A 25,346-nucleotide genomic window follows, 5' to 3' on the forward strand; every position below is an offset into this window, starting at 1 on the left:
ACAGAGGGTGCTCGTAGAGGCAAAGTTTCATAGGTTTTACATAGGCTGTGTCCTAACTTATGGACATTCCAGAAGCATTCAGAAAATATATGAAATGAACATACAGTACATTATTAAATAATGATTAATCTCATACTGCATTTCATACTTGTATGATTCATGCAACTATCTTTTCTTAAATGCTTTATACTTAAGGAGCCAACAACTGACAGAGTGAAATAGGAACGCCTGAAGAAGATGGGGAAGAGCTGTGCTAGTTTCTTCTACTTCAAGTCAGATGACCCGGATGACCAGGATGTCATAGACCTAAACTTCTCTGCTGTGGAGACCACTAAGGAGGACATATCCAAGGACAAAGAGGAAAAACCAGAGAGCAAGAACTTGAAGGGTGAGGGAGGGAGTAGAGAGGAAAATGAGGAAAGAGCACATAGTAGGTTAGGAGGAGATAAGGACAAAGACAGTGAAAAAAAAGGAAGATAAGATTGTTGAAAATAGCAGTGAAGTACAGGTTAAAGTAAAGGACAAAAAGGACAAGTGTAGTAAAAAAAAACTTCACCTTATCTCAAAATTGCAAACAAAAAAAGAGGGTATGAAAGAAAAGGAGGAAAAAAACAGAACAAAGACAGACTCTAAAACCAAGGACCTGATTTCAAAGCTTCGAGGGCAAGCTGAGAAAGACGATAGTAAGGAGAAAGAGAACTCTCAAAAAATGAAGGATAGCAAGATAAGAGGAATGTTCTCTAAAGTAGAGGAAAAGCAAAAATAACTCAGAGGTACTGAGACAAAGAAAAAGAGGAATAATGAGAAGGACAAAGAGAGAGAAAACACCCAATCCCTTAGGAAACCAAGTAGTGTCCAGGATAAGACAGAGAGACAGTGAAAAGGAGACAGAAAGGAATCCTAGTAAATACAGTAAGGTCAACAATGTAAACCTAGAGAACAGCAGTAGGGATGAACTCCTGGCTGGTGAAGTCATGGTGGGAGACGAGGAGGCCAGCATGTTTGATGAGCTCCTTGAGCAGGTCAGAAAAGATTACACTTTAATGACGGAGCTCAATGTCAACAACTCAGATGTCATCAAGACCCACACTCTCATCCAATTTGCAGAAGCACTACAACGCAACACACGTCAAGATGTTTGCTTTAGCCAACACCTGGGCTGACGACCATGAGGCTTATGCCATTGCCGGAACTCTGCGGAACAACACGTCTCTGACCAGCGTAATCCTTGACTCCAACCACCTCACTGGCAAGGGAATTTTGGCCGTAGTACATGCCTTAGAGAAAAATATAACCGTCACTGAGCTGCGCTTCCACAACCAGCGGCACATCTGTGGAGACAAGACAGAGACGGAGATGGCCAATGCGTTGAGAAACAACACCAGGTTGATGAAGCTGGGCTACGGCTTTGAGCTGGCCGGCCCAAGGATGACCATGAACGACATCCTGAGTCGGAACATTGACTTGCAGCGTATGATCTCTGTAATTGCAAACAAAGGTTTCTGTACCAAATATTAAGTTCTGCTTTTCTGATGTATCAAATACTTATGTCATGCAATAAAATGCAAATTAATCACTTAAAAATCATACAATTCGTCTCTCACAGTTGAGTGTACCTATGATACAAAGAATATAGAGGTCTGTAATTTTTTTTAAGTAGGAAAACCTGCAAAATCGGCAGTGTATCAAATACTGTGTGTATATATATATATATATATATATATATACACACACACACACACAGTGCCTTGCGAAAGTATTCGGCCCCCTTGAACTTTGCAACCTTTTGCCACATTTCAGGCTTCAAACATAAAGATATAAAACTGTATTTTTTTGTGAAGAATCAACAACAAGTGGGACACAATCATGAAGTGGAATGACATTTATTGGATATTTCAAACTTTTATAACAAATCAAAAACTGAAAAATTGGGCGTGCAAAATTATTCAGCCCCTTTAAGTTAATACTTTGTAGCGCCACCTTTTTCTGCGATTACAGCTGTAAAGTCGCTTGGGGTATGTCTCTATCAGTTTTGCACATCGAGAGACCGACATTTTTTCCCATTCCTCCTTGCAAAACAGCTCGAGCTCAGTGAGGTTGGATGGAGAGCATTTGTGAACAGCAGTTTTCAGTTCTTTCCACAGATTCTCGATTGGATTCAGGTCTGGACTTTGACTTGGCCATTCTAACACCTGGATATGTTTATTTTTGAACCATTCCATTGTAGATTTTGCTTTATGTTTTGGATCATTGTCTTGTTGGAAGACAAATCTCCGTCCCAGTCTCAGGTATTTTGCAGACTCCATCAGGTTTTCTTCCAGAATGGTCCTGTATTTGGCTCCATCCATCTTCCCATCCATTTTAACCATCTTCCCTGTCCCTGCTGAAGAAAAGCAGGCCCAAACCATGATGCTGCCACCACCATGTTTGACAGTGGGGATGGTGTGTTCAGGGTGATGAGCTGTGTTGCTTTTATGCCAAACATAACGTTTTGCATTGTTGCCAAAAAGTTCAATTTTGGTTTCATCTGACCAGAGCACCTTCTTCCACATGTTTGGTGTGTCTCCCAGGTGGCTTGTGGCAAACTTTAAACAACACCTTTTATGGATATCTTTAAGAAATGGCTTTCTTCTTGCCACTCTTCCATAAAGGCCAGATTTGTGCAATATATGACTGATTGTTGTCCTATGGACAGAGTCTCCCACCTCAGCTGTAGATCTCTGCAGTTCATCCAGAGTGATCATGGGCCTCTTGGCTGCATCTCTGATCAGTCTTCTCCTTGTATGAGCTGAAAGTTTAGAGGGACGGCCAGGTCTTGGTAGATTTGCAGTGGTCTGATACTCCTTCCATTTCAATATTATCGCTTGCACAGTGCTCCTTGGGATGTTTAAAGCTTGGGAAATCTTTTTGTATCCAAATCCGGCTTTAAACTTCTTCACAACAATATCTCGGACCTGCCTGGTGTGTTCCTTGTTCTTCATGATGCTCTCTGCGCTTTTAACGGACCTCTGAGACTATCACAGTGCAGGTGCATTTATACGGAGACTTGATTACACACAGGTGGATTGTATTTATCATCATTAGTCATTTAGGTCAACATTGGATCATTCAGAAATCCTCACTGAACTTCTGGAGAGAGTTTGCTGCACTGAAAGTAAAGGGGCTGAATAATTTTGCACGCCCAATTTTTCAGTTTTTGATTTGTTAAAAAAGTTTGAAATATCCAATAAATGTCGTTCCACTTCATGATTGTGTCCCACTTGTTGTTGATTCTTCACAGAAAATACAGTTTTATATCTTTATGTTTGAAGCCTGAAATGTGGCAAAAGGTCGCAAAGTTCAAGGGGGCCGAATACTTTCGCAAGGCACTGTATATATATATATATATAAAGCCAGCATTTCCCTTGAATTTACAGTCAGGAAGAATATCGGTGAATAAATCTAATCTAAATCTTGTTGTTCCAGAGCTGCTTCAGTAATGGGCAGGGGATCACAGGAAGAAGAAGTTGGACTTGATACAGAAACAGAACTGCATTTGTCTTATAGTAGTACCTGGGGTGAAGCCTTGCTTCCGTTGTTGCTGCTGAGATATGGAGAGATATCTAATGCAGTGGGTACTGTGAGTCAGAAGGTGGTGTTGGTGAAACCACCTTAGGCTACACTGTTAGGCCTGTTGACTTCCGTCTCCCTCAGTTGAATCTCTCCCTCATTTTCTCCTTAGATGTTCATATTTGGTCATTGCATTGAAGACACAGTATGACGTAAGAATCATTTCTAATTATTTTTTCATGACTGGATGATGGTCAGTTGGATGTTCTGCTCTTTCATGTGAGGCTTTGTCCAGCTAAGAGGTGGGGAGTATGGGGGAGTTGCACAGCGGAAACAGAAAAGTTCAAAGGGGAAAACAACTGAAAGGAAAGGCTTACACATTGCAAGTCACCATATTTTTTGTATTTTTAGACGGTTAAGTAGCCGTAAGAGGAATGAACAAAGACATTTTAAAATGTTTTTTTAAAGATCATTTTCCAGTGTCACGATTAAAGGATATTATATACATAACAAAACTATAAACCCAACATGCAACAATTAATTTTTAAATTTTTATTACCCCCTTTTCTCCTTAATTTTGATATCCAATTGGTAGTTAGTCTTGTCCCATCGCTGCAACTCCCCTACGGACTCAGAAGAGGACAAGGTCGAGAGAGTTGTGTGACAAACTGCACATTTTAGGGTGTCCTTTTATTGTTCCCAGCACAAGGTGCACCTGTGTAATTATCATGCTGTTTCATCAGCCTCTTGATATGCCACATCTGTCAGGTGGATGGATTATCTTGGCAAATGAGAAAGGCTCACTAACAGTGATATAAACTCATTTCTGCACAACTTTTGAGAGAAGTATGCTTTTTGTGCATATGGAAAAAGTTCTGGGATCTTTTATTTCAGCTCATGAAACATTAGACCAACACTTTCCATGTTGCGTTTATATTCTTGTTCAGTATAGCTAAATAAAACATTTAACCAAACACATAGCTAGTATGCAACACACAACTTGTTTCTGAAGTGTGCGTAGGTTCTTAATCTGGTCAATGTGTAATATAATAGCAGTTAATCGCTATTAGTTGTCTTTCGGGATGGCAGTTGCTTACAACATGAAAGTATGAGGGACTTCCCCATAGATGGCAGGAGACCCCTTGACCTTTGCAAACATTTCACTGTGATAGATTGTGTCCTGAGAGGGAGGGAATATATTTTGAGAATGCTTTTGAGAATGTTGTGTTGTTTAGAATTGACCTATGAAGGGTACATACTGTATCATACAGATGTTTTATGACATGAAAATATACCAAGACATGTAAAGATTTTTTAACTACTAGTAGAGGACAGTAAAGTACTGAGGTTGACAGGTCAGGCCACAGGTGTTACCTGTTGTGTTCAAGTGCAAATTCTAAAATGTATTTACAGAACCAAACAAAACACATTCATATGTCTGGTTTCGAGAGTGCATCTAATAGCTAATAACCAGGTCATTTAATTCCTCCAGATGAACAATTATGGGATATTTCGTCTGTCTTTGATGTCTCCGTCTGCCTCATAGGCTTTTGATTTAACAAAAGTAGCATTTGTCTGTAGCACTTCCTTCCTGAAATATTGCAATCAGTTTATTTTTTCACTTCCTGTAATAAGGCAAAAACAGCCCAAAGCCACTGCAAGTGATGCTGCTGGGTAGAGACTGATATAGTGACAGTAGGATCATTTGAGAGAAAACGGGATCTGTGGTGAAATAAGAAAAACATTTAAACATGAAATTCTATCTGATGATTCTCCTTTACTTGCCAGGTGAGTTTTAACACAAACCATTTTTGTTGCTGTTGATTTGTTGTTGTTGATTACAATTGCAGACCATTTTTGTTGTTGATGATTTTCTTTGTGAAAGAGACTCCTGCATAGTGCAAATTCTATAGAATATACTTCTGCCAAACAATTCCACAAAGTTTTTGTTCATTTCACATTTCAACTATTATTTGTTATTATGATAAAGAATAACATTGTCTTCTCTTTTATCAAGTTTTAAGCTGTTATGCAAAAAGGAGCAAAATTGGAGGGCATGGAAAGGAAGGTGGATCTTTAGACATTAAGTGTTCATATCCAGATGGATATCAATATAAGCCCAAATATTTGTGTCGCCACCCCTGTTCCTACAGTGACATTCTCATCAGAAGTGTGAAAGCGGACACATTTGTCACAGTAGGAAGATTTTCTGTGTATGACAATGTCCATGGACATACTTTCATTGCCACCATCAAAAACCTGAAATTACAGGACTCTGGACTTTACTATTGTGGACTTGATCAGTGGGGAAGAGATGTTTTAACAAAAGTAGATGTCTCTGTGAGTAAAGGTACGCATATTGTTTTGTTTTTATCCCATTTGATTGTCTTTAAATGCACAAAAATCATACTCGGTCTACCCTCTACTGTTTCTACCCACAGCTCCATTGGTCACTTCACTGTTTACACCTGATAGGAAGGACACCACACAAACAAACAGATATGTGTCCCCAGAGGTCCCCACATTTACACAGGTTGATATAACTTTAAATAGCTTAAAAAATAAGCTCCTATTGTACAATTTTTTTATTTATTCTAATAAATGTTCCATTTATCTTCTGTATGCTTTTGTTATGTCACTTTAATGGTGCCATGCAAAAAGTTACCTGTTGCAGATTGGGATGTCGCACCAACATCCTCATCGATTGTGATTGACAGCACAGGTAATTTAACTTTAGGCTACTCTATTTTGTTCTAAAAACACTGGAAAATGGGTTTGATTGAGATTTTGTTGAATGATTCTCTTTCTTTCCTTTAGGTTTTGTACGTGTGCATGTTGTTGTGGGAGCTGTCGGACTGTTGATGTGTTGCACTGTGATTGCACTTTGTGTATTCTTCAGAAAACGATCAATGCTGTGCTCACTGAGTAAGACCAAGTTCCCTTTCTTTGATATCTTACCTACATATAATGCAGGTACTATAATATTATTTGTTTATGATATGTTGAAGCCTCTAATTTGTGTCCCTCAGCATTTCCAGCATCCACAGTATCAGATCCTGTAGCCATTGCACAGGTGAATTGGATCTTGGTTTATGCTTTATCATAGTTTGAATAAGATTTTGCATGTCCTCATCAGACAGCCGTCATTCTGCACCAACTCGGTCAACAAATAAACTCTACCCAATTCCCGCTCTCTCTTGTTCTCTTCCTCTCTCTCAGGGTGAAGAGGACACTTGTCATGTGTATGATGAGATAATTATGAAAAGCTCCAACATTCTTCCCCAGGAAGACAGTGACTTGTACTGCACCGCACATTTAGGAGAACCCCCACTGAAAATAGATGACAATGCTCTCTACTCTCTCCTGACACTAAAGCTACAAGGACCTCAGTGAGAGTCACAAGTCTTTAGTTTATACAGGGCATTCTCACAACACTGCAAGCTGTTGATAGTGTACATATGTACAGTATCTAGAAGCTTTGGGTTGGCAATAAATATTGCTATTGTTTTGTGTGTATATATATACATACACTGCTCAAAAAAATAAAAGGGAACACTTAAACAACACAATGTAACTCCAAGTCAATCACACTTCTGTGAAATCAAACTGTCCACTTAGGAGTGGTTCTGGAGTGGTTCTGCAGGTGGTGACCACAGACCACTTCTCAGTTCCTATGCTTCCTGGTTGATGTTTTGGTCACTTTTGAATGCTGGCGGTGCTTTCACTCTAGTGGTAGCATGAGACGGAGTCTACAACCCACACAAGTGGCTCAGGTAGTGCAGCTCATCCAGGATGGCACATCAATGCGATCTGTGGCAAGAAGGTTTGCTGTGTCTGTCAGCGTAGTGTCCAGAGCATGGAGGCGCTACCAGGAGACAGGCCAGTACATCAGGAGACGTGGAGGGGGCCGTAAGAGGGCAACAACTCAGCAGCAGGACCGCTACCTCCGCCTTTGTGCAAGGAGGAGCAGGAGGAGCACTGCCAGAGCCCTGCAAAATGACCTCCAACAGGCCACAAATGTGCATGTGTCTGCTCAAACGGTCAGAAACAGACTCCATGAGGGTGGTACGTCCACAGGTGGGGGTTGTGCTTACAGCCCAACACCGTGCAGGACGTTTGGCATTTGCCAGAGAACACCAAGATTGACAAATTCGCCACTGGCGCCCTGTGCTCTTCACAGACGAAAGCAGGTTCACACTGAGCACATGTGACAGACGTGACAGAGTCTGGAGACGCCGTGGAGAACGTTCTGCTGCCTGCAACATCCTCCAGCATGATCGGTTTGGCGGTGGGTCAGTCATGGTGTAGGGTGGCATTTCTTTGGGGGGCCGCACAGCCCTCCATGTGCTCACCAGAGGTAGCCTGACTGCCATTAGGTACTGAGATGAGATCCTCAGACCCCTCGTGAGACCATATGCAGGTGCGGTTGGCCCTGGGTTCCTCCTAATACAAGACAATGCTAGACCTCATGTGGCTGGAGTGTGTCAGCAGTTCCTGCAAGAGGAAGGCATTGATGCTATGGACTGGCCCACCCGTTCCCCAGACCTGAATCAAATTGAGCACATCTGGGACATCATGTCTCGCTCCATCCACCAACGCCACGTTGCACCACAGACTGTCCAGGAGTTGGCGGATGCTTTAGTCCAGGTCTGAGAGGAGGTCCCTCAGGAGACCATCCGCCACCTCATCAGGAGCATGCCCAGGCGCTGTAGGGAGGTCATACAGGCACGTGGAGGCCACACACACTACTGAGCCTCATTTGGACTTTTTTAAGGACATTACATCAAAGTTGGATCAGCCTGTAGTGTGGTTTCCACTTTAATTTTCAGTGTGACTCCAAATCCAGACCTCCATGGGTTTGATAAATTTGATTTCCATTGATAATATTTGTGTGGTTTTGTTGTCAGCATATTCAACTATGTAAAGAAAAAAAGATCAGATTCAGATCTAGGATGTGTTATTTGAGCAGTGTATATATATATGTATATGTGTGTGTGTGTGTGTGTGTGTGTGTGTGTGTGTGTGTGTGTGTGTGTGTGTGTGTGTGTGTTTGGCTTGAAGTTGAAGACCCTTGCTGTTTCCTTGCATCTGTTTGACTGTTTCCTCTGATATGTTTGGGATGGCTTATTTCTGGGACTTCAAGTGGAAAGTATGCTTTCTAATTGCATACACGACTACAGTATTCTGCATGCCCACATTATCCAAACAGATTTTGTATGGCAGTAGGCCTACTTTATAGTTTTTGTCAGTCCTCAAGTTTACAACGCGAAGACTATGGAATTACAATTGTAATATCTTATTTAATAACATTTGCACTTTCAGTGAGTGCATGGTTGCCATGATACTCAGATGAGCCATTATGGTTTTATGGACTACAACATTGTGAATCGTCAGGCTGCCTTGAAACTACAGTAGCTAGTGTGCACCGTCCGTTGCCATTTATGGTGGGAGAGGTTAGCTAGCTAGGGATTGACGTTTGCGGAGGTTCATTGAAGTCAGCTACTCCAGTGAGGTGGCGGGGAGACAAAACACGGTGAGTAACGATTATCTCTGGTCATAGCAACAGTTTGGGGATAATCAATACTCGAACATGTATATAGGTCGTGAAAATGTTAGAAACGTGTCGGATGGCCAAGTAGGACAGCTAACGTTCAGGCCGGATGGAACGTCTAAGGGAGGCTAACGTTAGCGCAGCAGCTAGCTAACACAACAAGCCGAAGGGAGTTGTCTGTAGCTAGTTCACACCAGTGGTTCACACGCCTTAGTTAGCTAGCCGTGTTGGCTAGTTGAACATTAATTGACTAACTATTAAGAATTTAGCCAGGCACTACCCGGTTGGCTCGGCTAGCTACATTAGTTGTTAGCTATAACTTTGAATCGGACCGGGGGGACGTTAGCTTAGCTAGCAAACTTCGCTATCTAACTTGACTGGCTAGGTACAGCTGATCCCTTCCTCTGAATTTTAACGTTACACTGAAACGTTCTTTTGTCGAAGTGATGTCAGACACATAGTTGCAAGTTATGTTTCCTATTATTTAGCTAGTTAGCCAACTAGTCGGGGTTTCCCAAACTCGGTGCACGTTCTGGTTTTTGACCTAAGTACAGTAGAAACGTTACACAGCTGATACAAATAATCAACGAATCATCACGTTTTGAATCCGCATTGTAGTGTTGGGGCAAAAATCTAAACGTGGGATCCCGAGGACCGCAGAGTTGGGGAAAGGCTGATCTAGATGGATAGATTGAGGGGCGGCAGGTAGCCTAGTGGTTAGAGCGTTGGCCCAGTTACTGAAAGGTTGCTGGATAAATCCCAGAGCTGACAAGGTAAAAATCTGTTTTTCTGCCCCTGATAAGGCAGTTAACACTTTTCCTAGTCCGTCATTGTAAATACGAATTTGTTCTTAACTGACTTGCCTAGTTAACTAGTTGCTAAATGCAATCTTTCTTTATGTAAATAAGGGTGGCTGGTGTTGTCTTTTGAGAATGTAAGATTTGACACGTGATTTGACATTCAGGAGCACACCCATGTGCAAATAAAAGCAATTTCCCATCAGGTGTTCCTTTTGTATGCATTCAAGTCAGGATTTTTAGACCATATCTGTCAAGTTTAAGAGTGTAGCCCAATATGTCCTCTTGAAGGAACCTAACTGTACCGTTGCTCCTTTAGGTCCAACTAAGGTCCTTGCATGTTATTTTCATTGCCAAATTACTCCATCTAAACGTGAATCGATTCTCAAATGCAAAATACACACTTACTGTACACTGTTTTACCTGCTACATTACGGTTGGATCAAACTTCTAGTGGCCCCCTTCTGTTACGCACAGGTGATTTGACCTAGACGGGCGTCTGGGGAAGGTACTTGTGCTGTTTTAAAGCTAGTTCTATGTATTTTGACATGGCTTAGGCCTATGACCACGTTAGATGAATTCAGAATGCTTTGAACATTAAATAAACACTCAAAATTCGATGACTTTGAAATGTAAAGTATGGTCATATTTTTGTCCCTCTTTTTAGGTCGTTTGACAATTTATACAGACAGTACATACTAGAGGTCGACCGATTATGATTTTTCAACGCCGATACTGACCAAAAAAGCTGATACCGACTAATCGGCGATAAAAAAAATATATATATATCATTTTAATTTATTTTTTAAGTATTTGTAATAATGACAATTACAACAATGCTGAATGAACACCTATTTTAACTTAATATAATACATCAATAAAATCTATTTAGTCTCAAATAAATAATTAAACATGATCAATTTGGTTTAAATAATGCAAAAAGAAAGTGTTGGAGAAGTAAAAGTGCAATATGTGCCATGTAAAAAAAGTAACGTTTAAGTTCCTTGCTCAGAACATGAGAACATATGAAAGCTGGTGGCTCCTTTTAACAGGAGTCTTCAATATTCCCAGGTAAGAAGTTTTAGGTTGTAGTTATTATAGGACAATTTCTCTCTATACGATTTGTATTTCATATACCTTTGACTATTGGATGTTCTTATAGGCACTTTAGTATTGCCAGTGTAACAGTAAAGCTTCCGTCCCTCTCCTCGCCCCTACCTGGGCTCGAACCAGGAACACATCGACAACAGCCACTCTCAATGCAGTGTTACCCATCGCTCCACAAAAGCCATGTCCCTTGCAGAGCAAGGGGAACAACCACTCCAAGTCTCAGAGCGAGTGACGTTTGAAACGCTATTAGCGCGCACCCCGCTAACTAGCTAGCCATTTCACATCGGTTACACCAGCCTAATCTCAGGAGTTGATAGGCTTGAAGTCATAAACAGCTCAATGCTTGAAGCACAGCGACGAGCTGCTGGCAAAATGCACGAAAGTGCTGTTTGAATGAATGCTTACAAGCCTGCTGGTGCTTACCATCGCTCAGTCAGACTGCTCTATCAAATATCAAATCAGACTTAATTATAACATAATAACACACAGAAATACGAGCCTTAGGTCATTAATATGGTCGAATCCGAAAACTATCATCTCGAAAACAAGACATTTGTTCTTTCAGTGAAATACGGAACCGTTCCGTATTTTATCTAACGGGTGGCATCCATAAGTCTAAATATTGCTGTTACATTGCACAACCTTCAATGTTATGTCATAATTACGTAAAATTCTGGCAAATTAGGCGGCCCAAACTGTCGCATATACACGTGCAATGAACACAAGAGAAGTGACACAATTTCACCTGGCTAATATTGCCTGCTAACCTGGATTTCTTTTAGCAAAATATGCAGGTTTAAAAATATTTACTTCTGTGTATTGATTTTAAGAAAGGCATTGATGATTATGGTTAGGTGCAGTCGTGCAACGATTGTGCTTTTTTCGCAAATGCGCTTTTGTTAAATCATCCCCCGTTTGGCGAAGTTCGCTGTCTTTGTACGGAATAAATAGTCTTCAGAGTTCGCAACGAGCCAGGTTAGCAGGCAATATTAACTAAATTGATGTTTATGGTTAGGTACACATTGGAGCAAGACAGTCCTTTTTCGTGAATATGCACCGCATCGATTATGTTGCAACGCAGGACACGCTAGATAAACTAGTAATATCATCAACCATGTGTAGTTAACTAGTGATTGATTGATTGTTTTCTGCTAGTTTAATGCTAGCTAGCAACTTACCTTGGCTTCTTACTGCATTCGCGTAACAGGCAGTCTCCTCGTGGAGTGCAATGTAATCAGGTGGTTAGAGCGTTGGACTAGTTAACTGTAAGGTTGCAAGATTGAATCCCCGAGCTGACAAGGTAAAAATCTGTCATTCTGCCCCTGAACAAGGCAGTTAACCCACCACCGTTCGTAGGCCGTCATTGAAAATAAGAATGTGTTCTTAACTGACTTGCCTAGTTAAATAAAGGATAAATAAAGGTGTAAAAAAAAATTGCCAAATCGGTGTCCAAAAATACAGATTTCCGATTGTTATGAAAACTTGAAATCGGCCCTGATTAATCGGTCGACCTCTAGTACATACATGTTTTGCCTTGCCCATTCACCCTCTGAATGGCACACATACACAATCCATCTCAAGGCTTAAAAATCCTTCTTTAACCTATCTCCTCCCCTTCTTCTACACTAATTGAAGTGAATTTAAGTGACATCAATAAGGGATCATAGCATTCACCTGGTCAGTCTGTCATGGGAAGAGCAGGAGTTCGTAATATTTTGTGTACACGTACAGTAGTTCAACTAGCTAGTAATTCATTACATTTTCCAGTAGCTTGGTGGTAGTTGAACTAAATTAAAATATAGGTCCAGTTTTCAGTAGTTAATTACTTTTATGCCGTGTAGCTAGGCTAACTACTGGAACTACACAACTTTTTAAAATGTACTTTTTTGGTATCGGACTTGCCCTATTCTCACTTGAAGCTGTTTTGGGGTTTAATTAATAGGCTAAATTCCATTAATCCGTTAAACATTCTGTTAACATATGACCCCAAAGTGATTTGTTCTTGCAATTTGTAGTCTGACAATACAGATTTACTGATGACACATTTTCACAACGTAGTTTGGATGAACTACCTCATCAAAGTAACTTTAGTTAGGTAAACTATAGTTTTCTTAAGAGTAGCTTTAGTCTAGTGTAACTTCTTCCAATGTGAAGTAATTGGTAGCTTGGTAAACTCCATTTTCAGAGAAGCTTTCCCAACACAGCACGGTAGCATGCACACAATAATGTGATTATTGTGGATAGTCAGGTTAATGTAATAGTCCCGTTTACATGGACGCATGAAATCAGGCTACTGATGGGACTTTTGATCAATGTAGGAAATACCCAATCAAAATAAACGTTCTACCACTGCCTTATTTTTGAGAAGACTTTTTGATTCTGAGTTCTGACGAAAAGTTTGTATGTGAAAAATATTTATAAGATGATGCATACGTTCAGTTTTTCAGAACTCACTTCACTCGCACATAAGAGGGATGCTTGCGCTACCACACACTGGCAAATGCGCAAATCAAATATCCAGCTGGAGCGATTATTAAGCTGTTACCATTTGAAAGATTGCTCAGAAAACCAGGTGTTTTAATCGGCGTATGATTCTCGATTATGACATTACGCCAATTAAGATAAGCAGAGTAAGGTGTTTACGTGACTAACGCCATACTCGGCATTCTGTCATAATCAGTTTAATATTGAATTATTAGTGTGCATGTAAACATACTCACCGATGAGTAGATGATTCAGGCTAATGTACACCTACTGTTTGGCAATGTGTGTCCCACTCCCAACTCTGTCAAAGTGCAGGCCTAAGATTATTCACAAAAAGTTAAATGCAATTTATATATTTCTTCTGTCTTTTTCCTAGTTTTGTGGGGATTCTTTGGAGTAGCCTAGCTCCTTTGGCTCCCAACACAGCATCCACACCTGCCCACAGATGTCAGTGTCCTGGGAACTGCTAGCCTTCCCTCACTAGATGTAGTGGGGAGTTGTCGTTTCCAGCCTTGAGCACAGTAGGTTATGTCCTTAGAGTGGGTGTTTTTTCTATCAAATGAGTTTCAGTGCAGAAACTAGGCTATTCTATGCTGACTGGGAACGCACCACTCACAGAGCTTTAGTAAAACATAAAATAACATGTAGGCTTATGTTAAGAGAATACTGGTTCTGAACCCTCACTGACTTATAACATATCAAGAGGCTAGTGTGCTCACTGTGCTGGTGTGCAGTGGGCATGGTGGATGTGCCAAATTCCTGTCAACATGGAGACACTCACCATATCAGCTGTGGTTTGCAGGAATACTGACATTGGGATTGACCATGTGAAGTTCTACAGGCATTTGCAGTGATTTACTAAAGTATTGGGGACAGGGAAACTTTGTTGTTATTTGGGCTCTGTTCTTCAGCATTTTAGATTTGAAATGGTACAATGACTGAGGTTAAATTGCAGACAAATATACAACCAAATTTCTATTTTTGGTGTAAATGGAATGTTATACTGTAGAAGGGTCCAGACACATTTTTTGTGATGACATGTTTTAGAGAAACTTACCCCAAACAGCAAATCACTTCCTCATCATTATTGTGTAGTATGGGGGCCCTGAAAAAATATGAACCAAATCTAAATACATACCCAAAAAACGTCATTTTACACATGGCAAAGCTCTCAGTATAGTGATGCAGGTTTTTAGGTGTTGTACACATGAAGTTGTCATTCCGAACTTTATCCACAATGTTATAGTCCCTTTTGCACGATTCAAGCCGTCTCGAGTGGTTCCATTTACTGTGTAGCCTGCTGCTACAGGTAACTGCCAAAATAAAGGAAACATCAACATATAGTGCCTTAATAGGGCGTTGGGCTGCCAGAACAGCTTCAATGTACCTTGGCATAGATTCTACAAGTGTCTGGAACTTCTTGTGTTGAAGCACCCCATGCTTTTAATATACTTTGTATCCCTCATTTACTCAAGTGTTTCCTTTATTTTGTCAGTTACCTGTAAAATGGACGGAGGGGTATTGCTCAAGTCACAACTAAATGGAATATAACATTGCGGGTAAAGTTTGGATTGACACAATTTCATGTGTACAACATCTAAAGACTTGCATCACTATACTGAGAGCTTTGCTGTTTCTAAAATGATGTATTTGGGTGTTTTGGAGCCTCTGGGTGTTTTTGGAGCTTTTGTTCATGTCATTTTATGGGCCACTATACTACACAACGAGGATGAGGAAGTGATTTCAAAAACGTCACAATACATTTGTCTGGACCTTTCTATAACATGCCATTGACATACAAAGTAGAGATTTGGTTGTAAAAAATAACTTCTCCTTAAATTTGATGGTATTTTCATACCTATCAGGTGAAAAGTTGAGAAATTACAGTGCATTTTGTACATAGTCCCCACATTTTTAGGGGAATGTATTGGGACAAATTCACACACTGAGTGTACAAAACATTAGGAACACCTGCTCTTTCCATGACAATTCCCTTATTGATGTCACCTGTTAAATCCACTTCAATCAGTGGAGATGAAGGGGAGGAGACAGGTTAAAGTTAGATGCACAAATATATCCCCAAGATATGCAAACCTCTTACCATTACAATAAAAGGATAGGCTAGCATTTTTTTGGGGTGGGGTGTATATGATATTTGTGCATCTAACTTTGTCAAGAACTTTCATACTTATTCACGATTCATTCAGGATTATCTGTAATCATGGTAGCATCCACATGAAGGTAGATGTGTTTAGAAACCTATTATATTCTTATTTACAATAAAAGTGACTCCAAAATGACACTACATTATTTATCATTCGTTTCTATCGGGCACAAAATAATCTGAAACACAACCAAAACAAACAGAAAATGCATCCAACAAATTGAGTCACAAGCTTGATGTAGTCAATCCGTTCTACGAATATGGGGCCAAATACTTAACTTTTTACTACTTTAATAAACATACAGTGGAGAGAACAAGTATTTGATACACTGCTGATTTTGCAGGTTTTCCTACTTACAAAGCATGTAGAGGTCTATAATTTTTATCATAGGTACACGTCAACTATGAGACGGAATCTAAAACAAAAATCCAGAAAAATCACATTGTATCATTAAGTAATTAATTTGCATTTTATTGCATGACATATCAGAAAAGCAGAACTTAATATTTGGTACAGAAACCTTTGTTTGCAATTACAGAGATCATACGTTTCCTGTAGTTCTTGACCAGGTTTGCACACACTGCAGCAGGGATTTTGGCCCACTCCTCCATACAGACCTTCTCCAGATCCTTCAGGTTTCGGGGCTGTCGCTGGGCAATACAGACTTTCAGCTCCCTCCAAACATTTTCTATTGGGTTCAGGTCTGGCGACTGGCTAGGCCACTATAGGACCTTGAGATGCTTCTTACCGAGCCACTCCTTAGTTGCCCTGGCTGTGTGTTTCGAGTCGTTGTCATGATGGAAGACCCAGCCACGACCCATCTTCAATGCTTTTACTGAGGGAAGGAGGTTGTTGGTCAAGATCTCACGATACATGGCCCCATCCATCCTCCCCTCAATACGGTGCAGTCGTCCTGTCCCCTTTGCAGAAAAGCATCCCAAAGAATGTTTCCACCTCCATGCTTCACGGTTGGGATGGTGTTCTTGGGGTTGTACTCATCCTTCTTCTTCCTCCAAACATGGCGAGTGGAGTTTAGACCAAAAAGCTATATTTTTGTCTCATCAGACCACATGACCGTCTCCCATTCCTCCTCTGGATCATCCAGATGGTCATTGGAAAACTTCAGACGGGCCTGGACATGCGCTGGCTTGAGCAGGGGGACCTTGCGAGCGCTGCAGGATTTTAATCCATGACGGCGTAGTGTGTTACTAATGGGTTTCTTTGAGACTGTGGTCCCAGCTCTCTTCAGGTCATTGACCAGGTCCTGCCATGTAGTTCTAGGCTGATCCCTCACCTTCCTCATGATCATTGATGCCCCATGAGGTGAAAGCTTGCATGGAGCCCCAGACCGAGGGTGAATGACCGTCATCTTGAACTTCTTCCATTTTCTAATAATTGCGCCAACAGTTGTTGCCTTCTCACCAAGCTGCTTGCCTATTGTTCTGTAGCCCATCCCAGCCTTGTGCAGGTCTACAATTTTATCCCTGATGTCCTTACACAGCTCTCTGGTCTTGGCCATTGTGGAGAGGTTTGAGTGTGTGAACAGGTGTCGTTTATACAGGTAACGAGTTCAAACAGGTGCAGTTAATACATGTAATGAGTGGAGAACAGGAAGGCTTCTTAAAGAAAAACAACAGGTCTGTGAGAGCCGGAATTCTTACTGGTTGGTAGGTGATCAAATACTTATATCATGCAATAAAATGCAAATTAATTACTTAAAAATCATACAATGTGATTTTCTGGATTTTTGTTTTAGATTCCGTCTATCACAGTTGAAGTGTACCTATGATAAAAATGACAGACCTCTACATGCTTTGTAAGTAGGAAACACTGCAGATTTAGCTGGTTATCAAATACTTGTTCTCCCCACTGTATAAGTGAATTTATCCCAATACTTTTGGTCCCCTAAAATGCAGGGAACTATGTACAATTTCTAAACAGTTCACCTGATATGGATGAAAATACCTTCAAATTAAAGCTGACAGTCTGCACTTTAACCTCATTGTCCATTGTATCATTTCAAATCCAAAGTGCTGGAGTACAGAGCCAAAACATCAACAAATATGTGACTGTCCCAATACTTTTGGAGCTCACTGTATTTGCTTAAGTGCTACTCCAGATGTTTCACCTGTAATCAGTCAACTAAAGGCCATCAGATAAAAGTGAAATGTCTTTCTGAAACCTTTGTGACACACACTTTGTTTCGTATTCTTATTGCAGCTGTAGGTTCTGCTTCTAAAAATGGGCTAATATCAGAAACAAACACAGAAGTGTCCTTTCTTGGTTTGGTCATTATTTAAGAAGAGCAATTGTCATTCTCTTACTATGATCTCTGTTCTGTTTTTTTCTATATGCACATAATTTTCACAGAGGAAGGGGTGTATCACAATGGCCTGAGGATTGAATGGACCTTTGTAACATCCCGCATACCGCCCAAGTCTCATGCTGCTGCCGCTTGGAATTTGTTAGGTTTGCATAGCTAGATAATGATAGTGGGTTTGGATTGTTTCTCTGCACAGCACATAAAATGTATTTTCTCATGGAGGAGTTTTTGCCTATGCCTGTTAGTAATTCCTATTGGACATAAAGAGACATTGATTTATTGGAGGAAAAGATGCAATGACAACACGTTGAAGCGATCCCACTTATTTTCAACGTGGTCCCGTTGGAATACAGACAAAACAATAACAAAGGTGTCATGGGGATAATATTCTGTCGAGAAAAGTTTCTCTTGGCAGGTGCCTCACGTTTCCATGGCTGGCTCCAAGACAGAACAGGAAACGATTACGGGATAGCTTTGTAATATCAAGTCATAAAAAGTGATGAGTTTTTTTATAATGTTGTGCTATTTTAACAAGCCTTACTTCTCACCTTGCCAAGCTGATAGAGGCGGCGACGCCTCACCTGACATGGCCTTCTCCTATGCATGCTAATTAGATGAAGCTATTTGTGACACTATGGCTATTGCCTACCGTCTCCATAGAGACTGAGCTGTTTGACAATTAGCATCAGTTCACTGTCACTCAAGTGTTATAGGGCGTCATTTTATAAGGGGGAAATAATTATCTGGGTCATCTTGGTTCTATTTGTTTCCTTCTTTTGAAAAGAAGGCCTTGTCATGCCGGCAGATGTACCTGGATAGTGAGTCAGAAAGAGAGATCCTTCTTTTGGCAGAGGGGAGTTTCAGTTTCTGAATATGTATTGTCAAAGGGGATTACCGCGACAAGGCAGTTATGTTTAGGCTTGGCTATGTATAACTAAAGTAGTTAGATAATGGACGAGCCAAGGGAACCGCCCACAATGTGGCGTCTAGAGCTGATGAAAACCGAAGGGAATTATTGGCTTCTCCTCATGTGTGGCCTGCAATGTGTAAAATTATATAAATAGTGACGTAAGTAGGCCTAACCAATGTTCTCTCTTTTGTCTCATCTCTTGCAGACTTTTGTGCCGTCGAGTGAAGTAACCCCACCATGCGTGAATACAAGCTAGTGGTTTTAGGCTCAGGAGGTGTAGGCAAATCTGCACTGGTTAGTAGTAAAGGTTTCTGTTTTGAGTCATTCTGGGTGCATTGAGTGCAGGGCTTTAAAGTGTGACCATTTTGGTCGCATATGCCCCTAAATATTTTGCTCTGTGACTTGGAATTTCAATTTGGGAGCACCAGTGCACCTAGAACAAAAAATCTGCCATAATAATTGTTGTAATGATTAAGCTGCCCTAGAGAAAAAACAGCTCGTCTGTAGCCCAAACCGTTGAAAAGTTGTGACCATATTACCGGCACTACTTTTTTTCCCCCTTCTATTGCGCATTGGCGCTGCAGCTGGATGCATTGGCGGGCCATATTTTCCATTCATAAACCATGTCGCGGGCCGTATTTTCCATTCATAAACCATGGCCTGGGCCGTTAACAACTTGTTCAGTCATGTTACCGCATTATGCAGCTCATTAGGAAACAGTTTTTTCCCCCACAATGTTAGCTAACCTAATATTCCACAAATTACTTTGTAATTTCAATGACAGGTATTTGTATCAACATTTTAACTTTTATAATAAACTGATGTTGTACCCTGGAAACAGATTCGTTTCCTGGGCACAACATGTGCTTCAAAAATATTGACAAGTCATATAGGCCCAATGAACGCTGTATCTAAATCAATTAAAAAATCTTATTTTCTGGTATCTTATTTTCCAGGAAATACGATTTAGGTACAGCCTTTATTGGGCCAATATTAATTATTTTTGAAGCACATGTTGTGCTACCAATGAAAATGTTTAATTTAGAGCCCTGATTGAGTGGCTGTTTTGATTTGGAGAATGTATGAGTCACTCTCTACATTCATGTTCTCCCCTTGCCTTTTCTCTTCCAGACTGTCCAATTTGTACAGGGTATTTTTGTGGAAAAATATGACCCCACAATAGAAGACTCCTACAGAAAGGTAAGCTGCCCTATAGTTACCAACTTTTCAATTGACACCACTGATGTCAAAAGGCTACTAAACGTTACTCCCTCTCTCCCACAGCAAGTTGAAGTGGATGGGCAACAGTGCATGCTTGAAATCCTTGACACAGCTGGAACAGTAGGTAGAATGTGTCCATGTTAGCCATGGTGACAGATTTTAACAGTAAATATGACCAGTATGTCATGGAGTCTTTCCTCTGCTGTTCTACAGGAGCAGTTCACAGCGATGAGGGACTTGTACATGAAGAACGGTCAAGGCTTCGCTCTTGTATACTCCATCACGGCGCAGTCCACATTTAATGATCTACAGGACCTTCGGGAACAGATCCTGAGAGTAAAGGACACTGAGGATGTGAGTATTGTAGCTTATCAGGGCTCAGTCACTGTCATTGACCTGCTTCCAACACTTGGGCCTCGTTGTCAATGCATTTATTACAGCTGCTATGAAATCTATGATACGTTTATGATTTATATGCAATTTTAATGGTGTTTTAAATTAAGGAGTCTGTTGGCTCTTATTTTGTAATCCTACTGCTCTGAAAGCCATAGGTTCTCTCAATAGGGTATTCTCTGTGCGGGAAGAGCATAGCAATAACAAAGTAGAAATGTCATGAGAGTTGTTTGCCAGTTTCAGTTTAGCTCTTATTTCTGCCACATGCGGAGTTAGTACATTATTGATTTGTTGTCACGTTATGGAGACTTATATGGCCTATATTTTTGCTCTGGAAAGCAAGAGGGTAAAGAGCTATAGTCTCTCATTGTCTTCAGTCTATTTCTCATTATTTTGTATCAGGTCCCCATGATCCTGGTGGGCAACAAGTGTGACCTGGAGGATGAGCGTGTGGTGGGCAAGGAGCAGGGTCAGAACCTGGCCAGACAGTGGAACAACTGTGCCTTTCTAGAGTCCTCAGCTAAATCAAAGATCAACGTTAATGAGGTAAGCCCCACCGCTTTCATTTCCAGTCACCTGAACTGAATGAATGTATGTTATGTCTCGGAGTTGACGAGAATTGCAATAAGAATATACATCTCATCAAGTAAACAAGTGTGATTATCTGGGGCTTATAACAGATGTATCTCTAACTACTGGCTCCTTTGGTCTGCTTTAGATTTTCTATGACCTGGTCAGACAGATCAATAGGAAAACACCGATAGAAAGGAAGAAGGAAAAGAAGTCAAATTGCACACTGCTCTGAAGCTCCCCCTTTCAGCAGCTCTGAGCCAAGTGAGTGGGCTAAGATGGGATCCAATGGGTGATATGGAATCTGTGTCTAATGTTATCATCGTCCCATGAGTATGGCACCAGCTAATGTACTTGCATTGATATATTTGTTTTCTGTCAGAATAAACTGAAAAAAGGAATAAGAAAACATGTCCTCTGTCTCTACCTGTAGGAAGCTGCAATACAATACTGGTGCCCAGTTGGAACGTGCCAGCATTTCAAGCCCTTTCAATAACGAATGGAGATGTTTGACAATAGCAGAAAAGTAATTCTCTACTTCACCACTCTAATAATGGAGGATTCTTCATGGATACTCTTTGCTTTGTAATGGTTAAGAAATCCATACCTTTTTCTCTCTTTTTAATTTTGTCAATGGGACAGCCTTGTGATGAAGAGTTTTCCCTTTCCCCTGGTTTATAAATTACAATTTAAAACAAAGAAGACTACCAAGCAATTTATTGTGGATTTGGACAATTAGGTTGTTTGCAGATATTTTCATATCTTTGGCTCATTTCAAAATGTTTGCAAAATAAATCATGGTAAATATTGGCCCTTTTCATTACCTTACCCATCTGCAGTAATTGTGTCAACAGTAATGCATCAACTTCCATGTTTTCTTTCTCCTATTACTTTTAAGAAGTTGTATTCATCAAATAACATATTTACTAAGTGACTTTGTTTTATATGGGAAGCTGCAATGCTTTCGTCTTTCCCATAATATATTCTTGTTTAGTTTTTTTGAATAATGAAGCTGTGGGAAGTGTGTTTTTATAGAATAGGGGAAATAAGGAGACTTGATTTCTGTCTTGAGGTTGAAAATATGTTGTACTAAACCAACTCTATTGTGTCTTGTTACCTTGTCGCAAATGATTTTCCAGCTTTTATGAATGATAAACAAATGTACATTTTCATTATCTTTTGTCAATGCATTTTATTTTCTCTATACATGATGATAATCAATAGTTGTGAAGAATTTTTGCCTGTTGCAAGTCTCTAGTGTTTTGCGGGAACATTAAATGATTGTTGGCATAGAATTAGAATGAGACAGCTCGCCTTTCTGAAATACAGCCATGTCGCATCGTTACTGATGCGCCAACTGCTGCCTCCAATCGTCACAGTTCATCCTGTCTAATTCAGGCCCATTATTTTTAGCCTGATTTAGAGTTTCCTTTTTTTAAATGATATGATTTAAAAGCCTGTTAACTTATCCTAGAAAATGGCCGATGCAGCAGACAAGCTCGAGATGTTCACATGCAGGAATTGGAGAAATGCAACAGCAGTGGCTCTTCATGAGACGTGGCCACAGCAAAAGGCCTACTACTTGGCTTATGAGGAACCACCCAAGCAGGTGCAGGGTGTGTGCCAGGCTTGCTGAGCGGAAAGGCAGACAGGTCACCTGTTATTGTTCTGCAACAGGGTTCGCTTCCGCGGCTGTGTCACAAATGTCAGACCTAGCTGACTAAACTCAACTCCATGGTGAAGGAAGTTACTGATGAACTCCACCAATGGGGTTGAGCAGAGACCAGGCTTTGTGGAATTCAGGTCCGACTACATAAATTCGCCCATGCTCAATACTTAAAAAATGTTTAATTATGAAATGCTTACCTTGTACCTATGTTTGTCCTCTGTGGTTGAATGCCATACTTTTTCAATAAACGTTAATCAAATACAACCCCCCAAACAAACGACCCGCTGTCGTGGGCTGCTCAGCTTGGCACTCTTATTCTCGATTCAAAAGCAGCTAAATCTGTGGGAAGCTGCAAAGGAAATTTGGAGGAAGGGTGTTTAACCTGGCCACTGTGCCCAGGTTAATGAGGCCACATTGTTGACAAAAAAGGCCTCCAAAGAAGTAAATTAATCCAATCAGCAGAATAATTATTCAGAATGGATCACTTTTTTTCTCCATGTATATATTTCATATTAAACTGTGATATTTTCTCAAAATAGTAGAAACAAGTTTAAAGTTTCATTAGGACATCAACATTGATGGAGCAATTCCCATACCAGACAGTCAGGATGCTCTTGATTGTGCAGCGGTAGTATTTGCGGAATACCGTGCTTCTACACTTGCATTGCTTGCTGTTTGGGGTTTTAGGCTGGGTTTCTGTACAGCACTTTGTGACATCAGCTGATGTAAGAAGGGCTTTATAAATACATTTGATTGATTGATTGACCTGGGGCAACATGCCAAATTTCTTCAGCGGCCTTAGGAAGTAGAGACGCTGCTGTGCCTCTTGGTGAGTGGTGGTGGTGTTGGTCCATGACAAGTTCTCTGTGATGTGAACTCCGAGGAACTTGTGACTCTGCTGCAGTCCCGTTGATGTGGAATGGGGCATGTTCCCTCCTCGGCTTTCTGAAATCAACTATCAACTCCTTGGTTTGCTGATGTTGAGGGAAAGGTTGTTGTCATGATTCAACAATGCCAGTTCTCTTACCTCCTCGCTATAGGCTGACTCGTTGTTGGTTAACAGGCCTACAACCGTTGTGTCATCAGCATACGTGATGATGGGGTTGGTGTCGTTCAAAGCCACACAGTCGTGGGTGAATAGGGAGTAGAGGACTTAGGACACACCCCTGGGGGGACCCTGTGTTAAGAGTGTTCACAATCCTCACAGCCTGTGGTCTGCCCGTTCGGAGGTTCAGGATCCAGTTGCAGAGGGATGTGTCCAGACCCAGGGCTTGGCAACAATAGTGTTGAATGCTGAACTGTAGTCAATGAACAGCATTCTCACATAGGTGTTTCTCTTGTGCAGATGTGTGATTTGGATGTGGAGCCAATAAGAATCATTGGGATTGATTCTGCTGACATTAAATGCTGAAGTACGGGCTTTCAACATTGTACAGATATCTCCGTTTATCCAAGGTTTTTGGTTGGGGTATGTAGGCAAATTGGAGTGGATCCAGTGTGCCTAGCCTTGAAGTTCATTGAGTGCCGCCTTGGTGTTTGCTTCTAGCGGTATGTACACAGTTATGATAACACATTCATTCCCTCTGCATATAGTGGGTTCTGCATTTTAACATCAAGAAACTCCAGGCTGGGCGAACAGCAGTTGCAATGTTTTTAACTTTGATACACCAGGAATTGTTTGAGAAAACATGCCTCTCACCCTGATTTACAGAATAGAAGAATCAAGTGTACGTAAGCCATGTCTCAGTAAAAAGAGAAACAGCATATCCTGATGTCCGTCTGCGATTGAATCACCCACGGACTGGTTTATAATAATATACTATTCTACCCTGAAGAGTTTGCGTGCATTGTTTCACACGATATGATTGTAAAAGTGACTTTGATTGAAATTAAGTTGCAGCAATGAGATGCTTTCAGAGCGGGGCAGAGAAAAGAAAAATAAAGATTTCATTTGAACAGAAAAATTACAAATTTCTTTAGTAAAAAGACAGGTGCTGCTGATAATACTGCCATTGTTGTTGAAGCAGAGGACATGTACAGCATCATATACTTGGGATACATACACTGAGTGCACAAAACTTTAGGAACACTTACTCTTTCCTTGACATAGACTGACCAGGTGAATCCAAGTGACAGATAAAATCCCTTATTGATGTCACCTGATAAATTCACTTCAATCAGTGTAGATGAAGTGGGGGAGACAGGTTAAAGAAGGATTTTTAAGCCTTGAACCAATTGAGACATGGTGTGCCATTCAGAGGGTGAATGGGAAAGCCACCTCTGCCTGGCCTCTGCCTGGGGCCTCCAAATCACTAAGTCCGCCCCTGCCACCAGTAGGTGTCAGTATAATTACAGACTGTACCAGGAGACATGGGCTCCCGAGTGGTGCAGTGGTCTAATGCGCTACAGTCCCTGGTTTGAGTCCAGGCTGTATCACATCAGGCCGTGATTGGGAGTCCCATAGGGTGGCGCACAATTGGTCCAGCGTCGTCCGGGGTAGGCCTTCATTGTAATTAAGAATTTGTTCTTAACTGACTTGCCTAGTTAAATAAAGGTTACATTTAAAAATATACATCATTAAATAGGGGCCTGCTTTTAGACAGG

General features: G+C 40.8%; 1 protein-coding gene and 1 long non-coding RNA gene across 4 annotated transcripts; both read left to right on the forward strand.

Annotated features, from left to right (window-relative positions):
• Nucleotides 1–5,207: 5,207 nt before the first annotated feature.
• Nucleotides 5,208–7,095, forward strand: LOC116357011 (uncharacterized). The gene is made up of 6 exons (XR_004205310.1): nt 5,208–5,899; nt 5,991–6,082; nt 6,211–6,271; nt 6,367–6,474; nt 6,579–6,622; nt 6,769–7,095. It is a non-coding gene; the product is annotated as an uncharacterized LOC116357011 (long non-coding RNA).
• A 1,826-nt stretch (nt 7,096–8,921) lies between these two features.
• LOC109869058 (ras-related protein Rap-1b) lies at nt 8,922–23,006 on the forward strand. Of its 3 annotated transcripts, XM_031803854.1 has the most exons (10): nt 8,953–9,082; nt 13,868–14,012; nt 18,027–18,125; nt 19,095–19,183; nt 20,021–20,089; nt 20,174–20,230; nt 20,324–20,464; nt 20,906–21,049; nt 21,222–21,337; nt 21,507–23,006. In XM_031803854.1, the coding sequence occupies exons 4-9, from the start codon at nt 19,127–19,129 to the stop codon at nt 21,306–21,308; spliced, it is 555 nt and encodes a 184-aa protein (XP_031659714.1). In that variant the 5' UTR covers nt 8,953–9,082; nt 13,868–14,012; nt 18,027–18,125; nt 19,095–19,126; the 3' UTR covers nt 21,309–21,337; nt 21,507–23,006. The 3 variants fall into 3 exon arrangements, with proteins under 3 accessions (XP_020314482.1, XP_031659714.1, XP_020314483.1); XM_020458893.2 differs by lacking the exon at nt 18,027–18,125 and having other exon boundaries at nt 8,922–9,082; XM_020458894.2 differs by lacking the exons at nt 13,868–14,012; nt 18,027–18,125.
• The last annotated feature ends 2,340 nt before the right edge of the window (nt 23,007–25,346 follow it).

The sequence above is a fragment of the Oncorhynchus kisutch genome, linkage group LG24 (genome assembly GCF_002021735.2).
Source record: "Oncorhynchus kisutch isolate 150728-3 linkage group LG24, Okis_V2, whole genome shotgun sequence".
Taxonomy (NCBI): domain Eukaryota; kingdom Metazoa; phylum Chordata; class Actinopteri; order Salmoniformes; family Salmonidae; genus Oncorhynchus; species Oncorhynchus kisutch.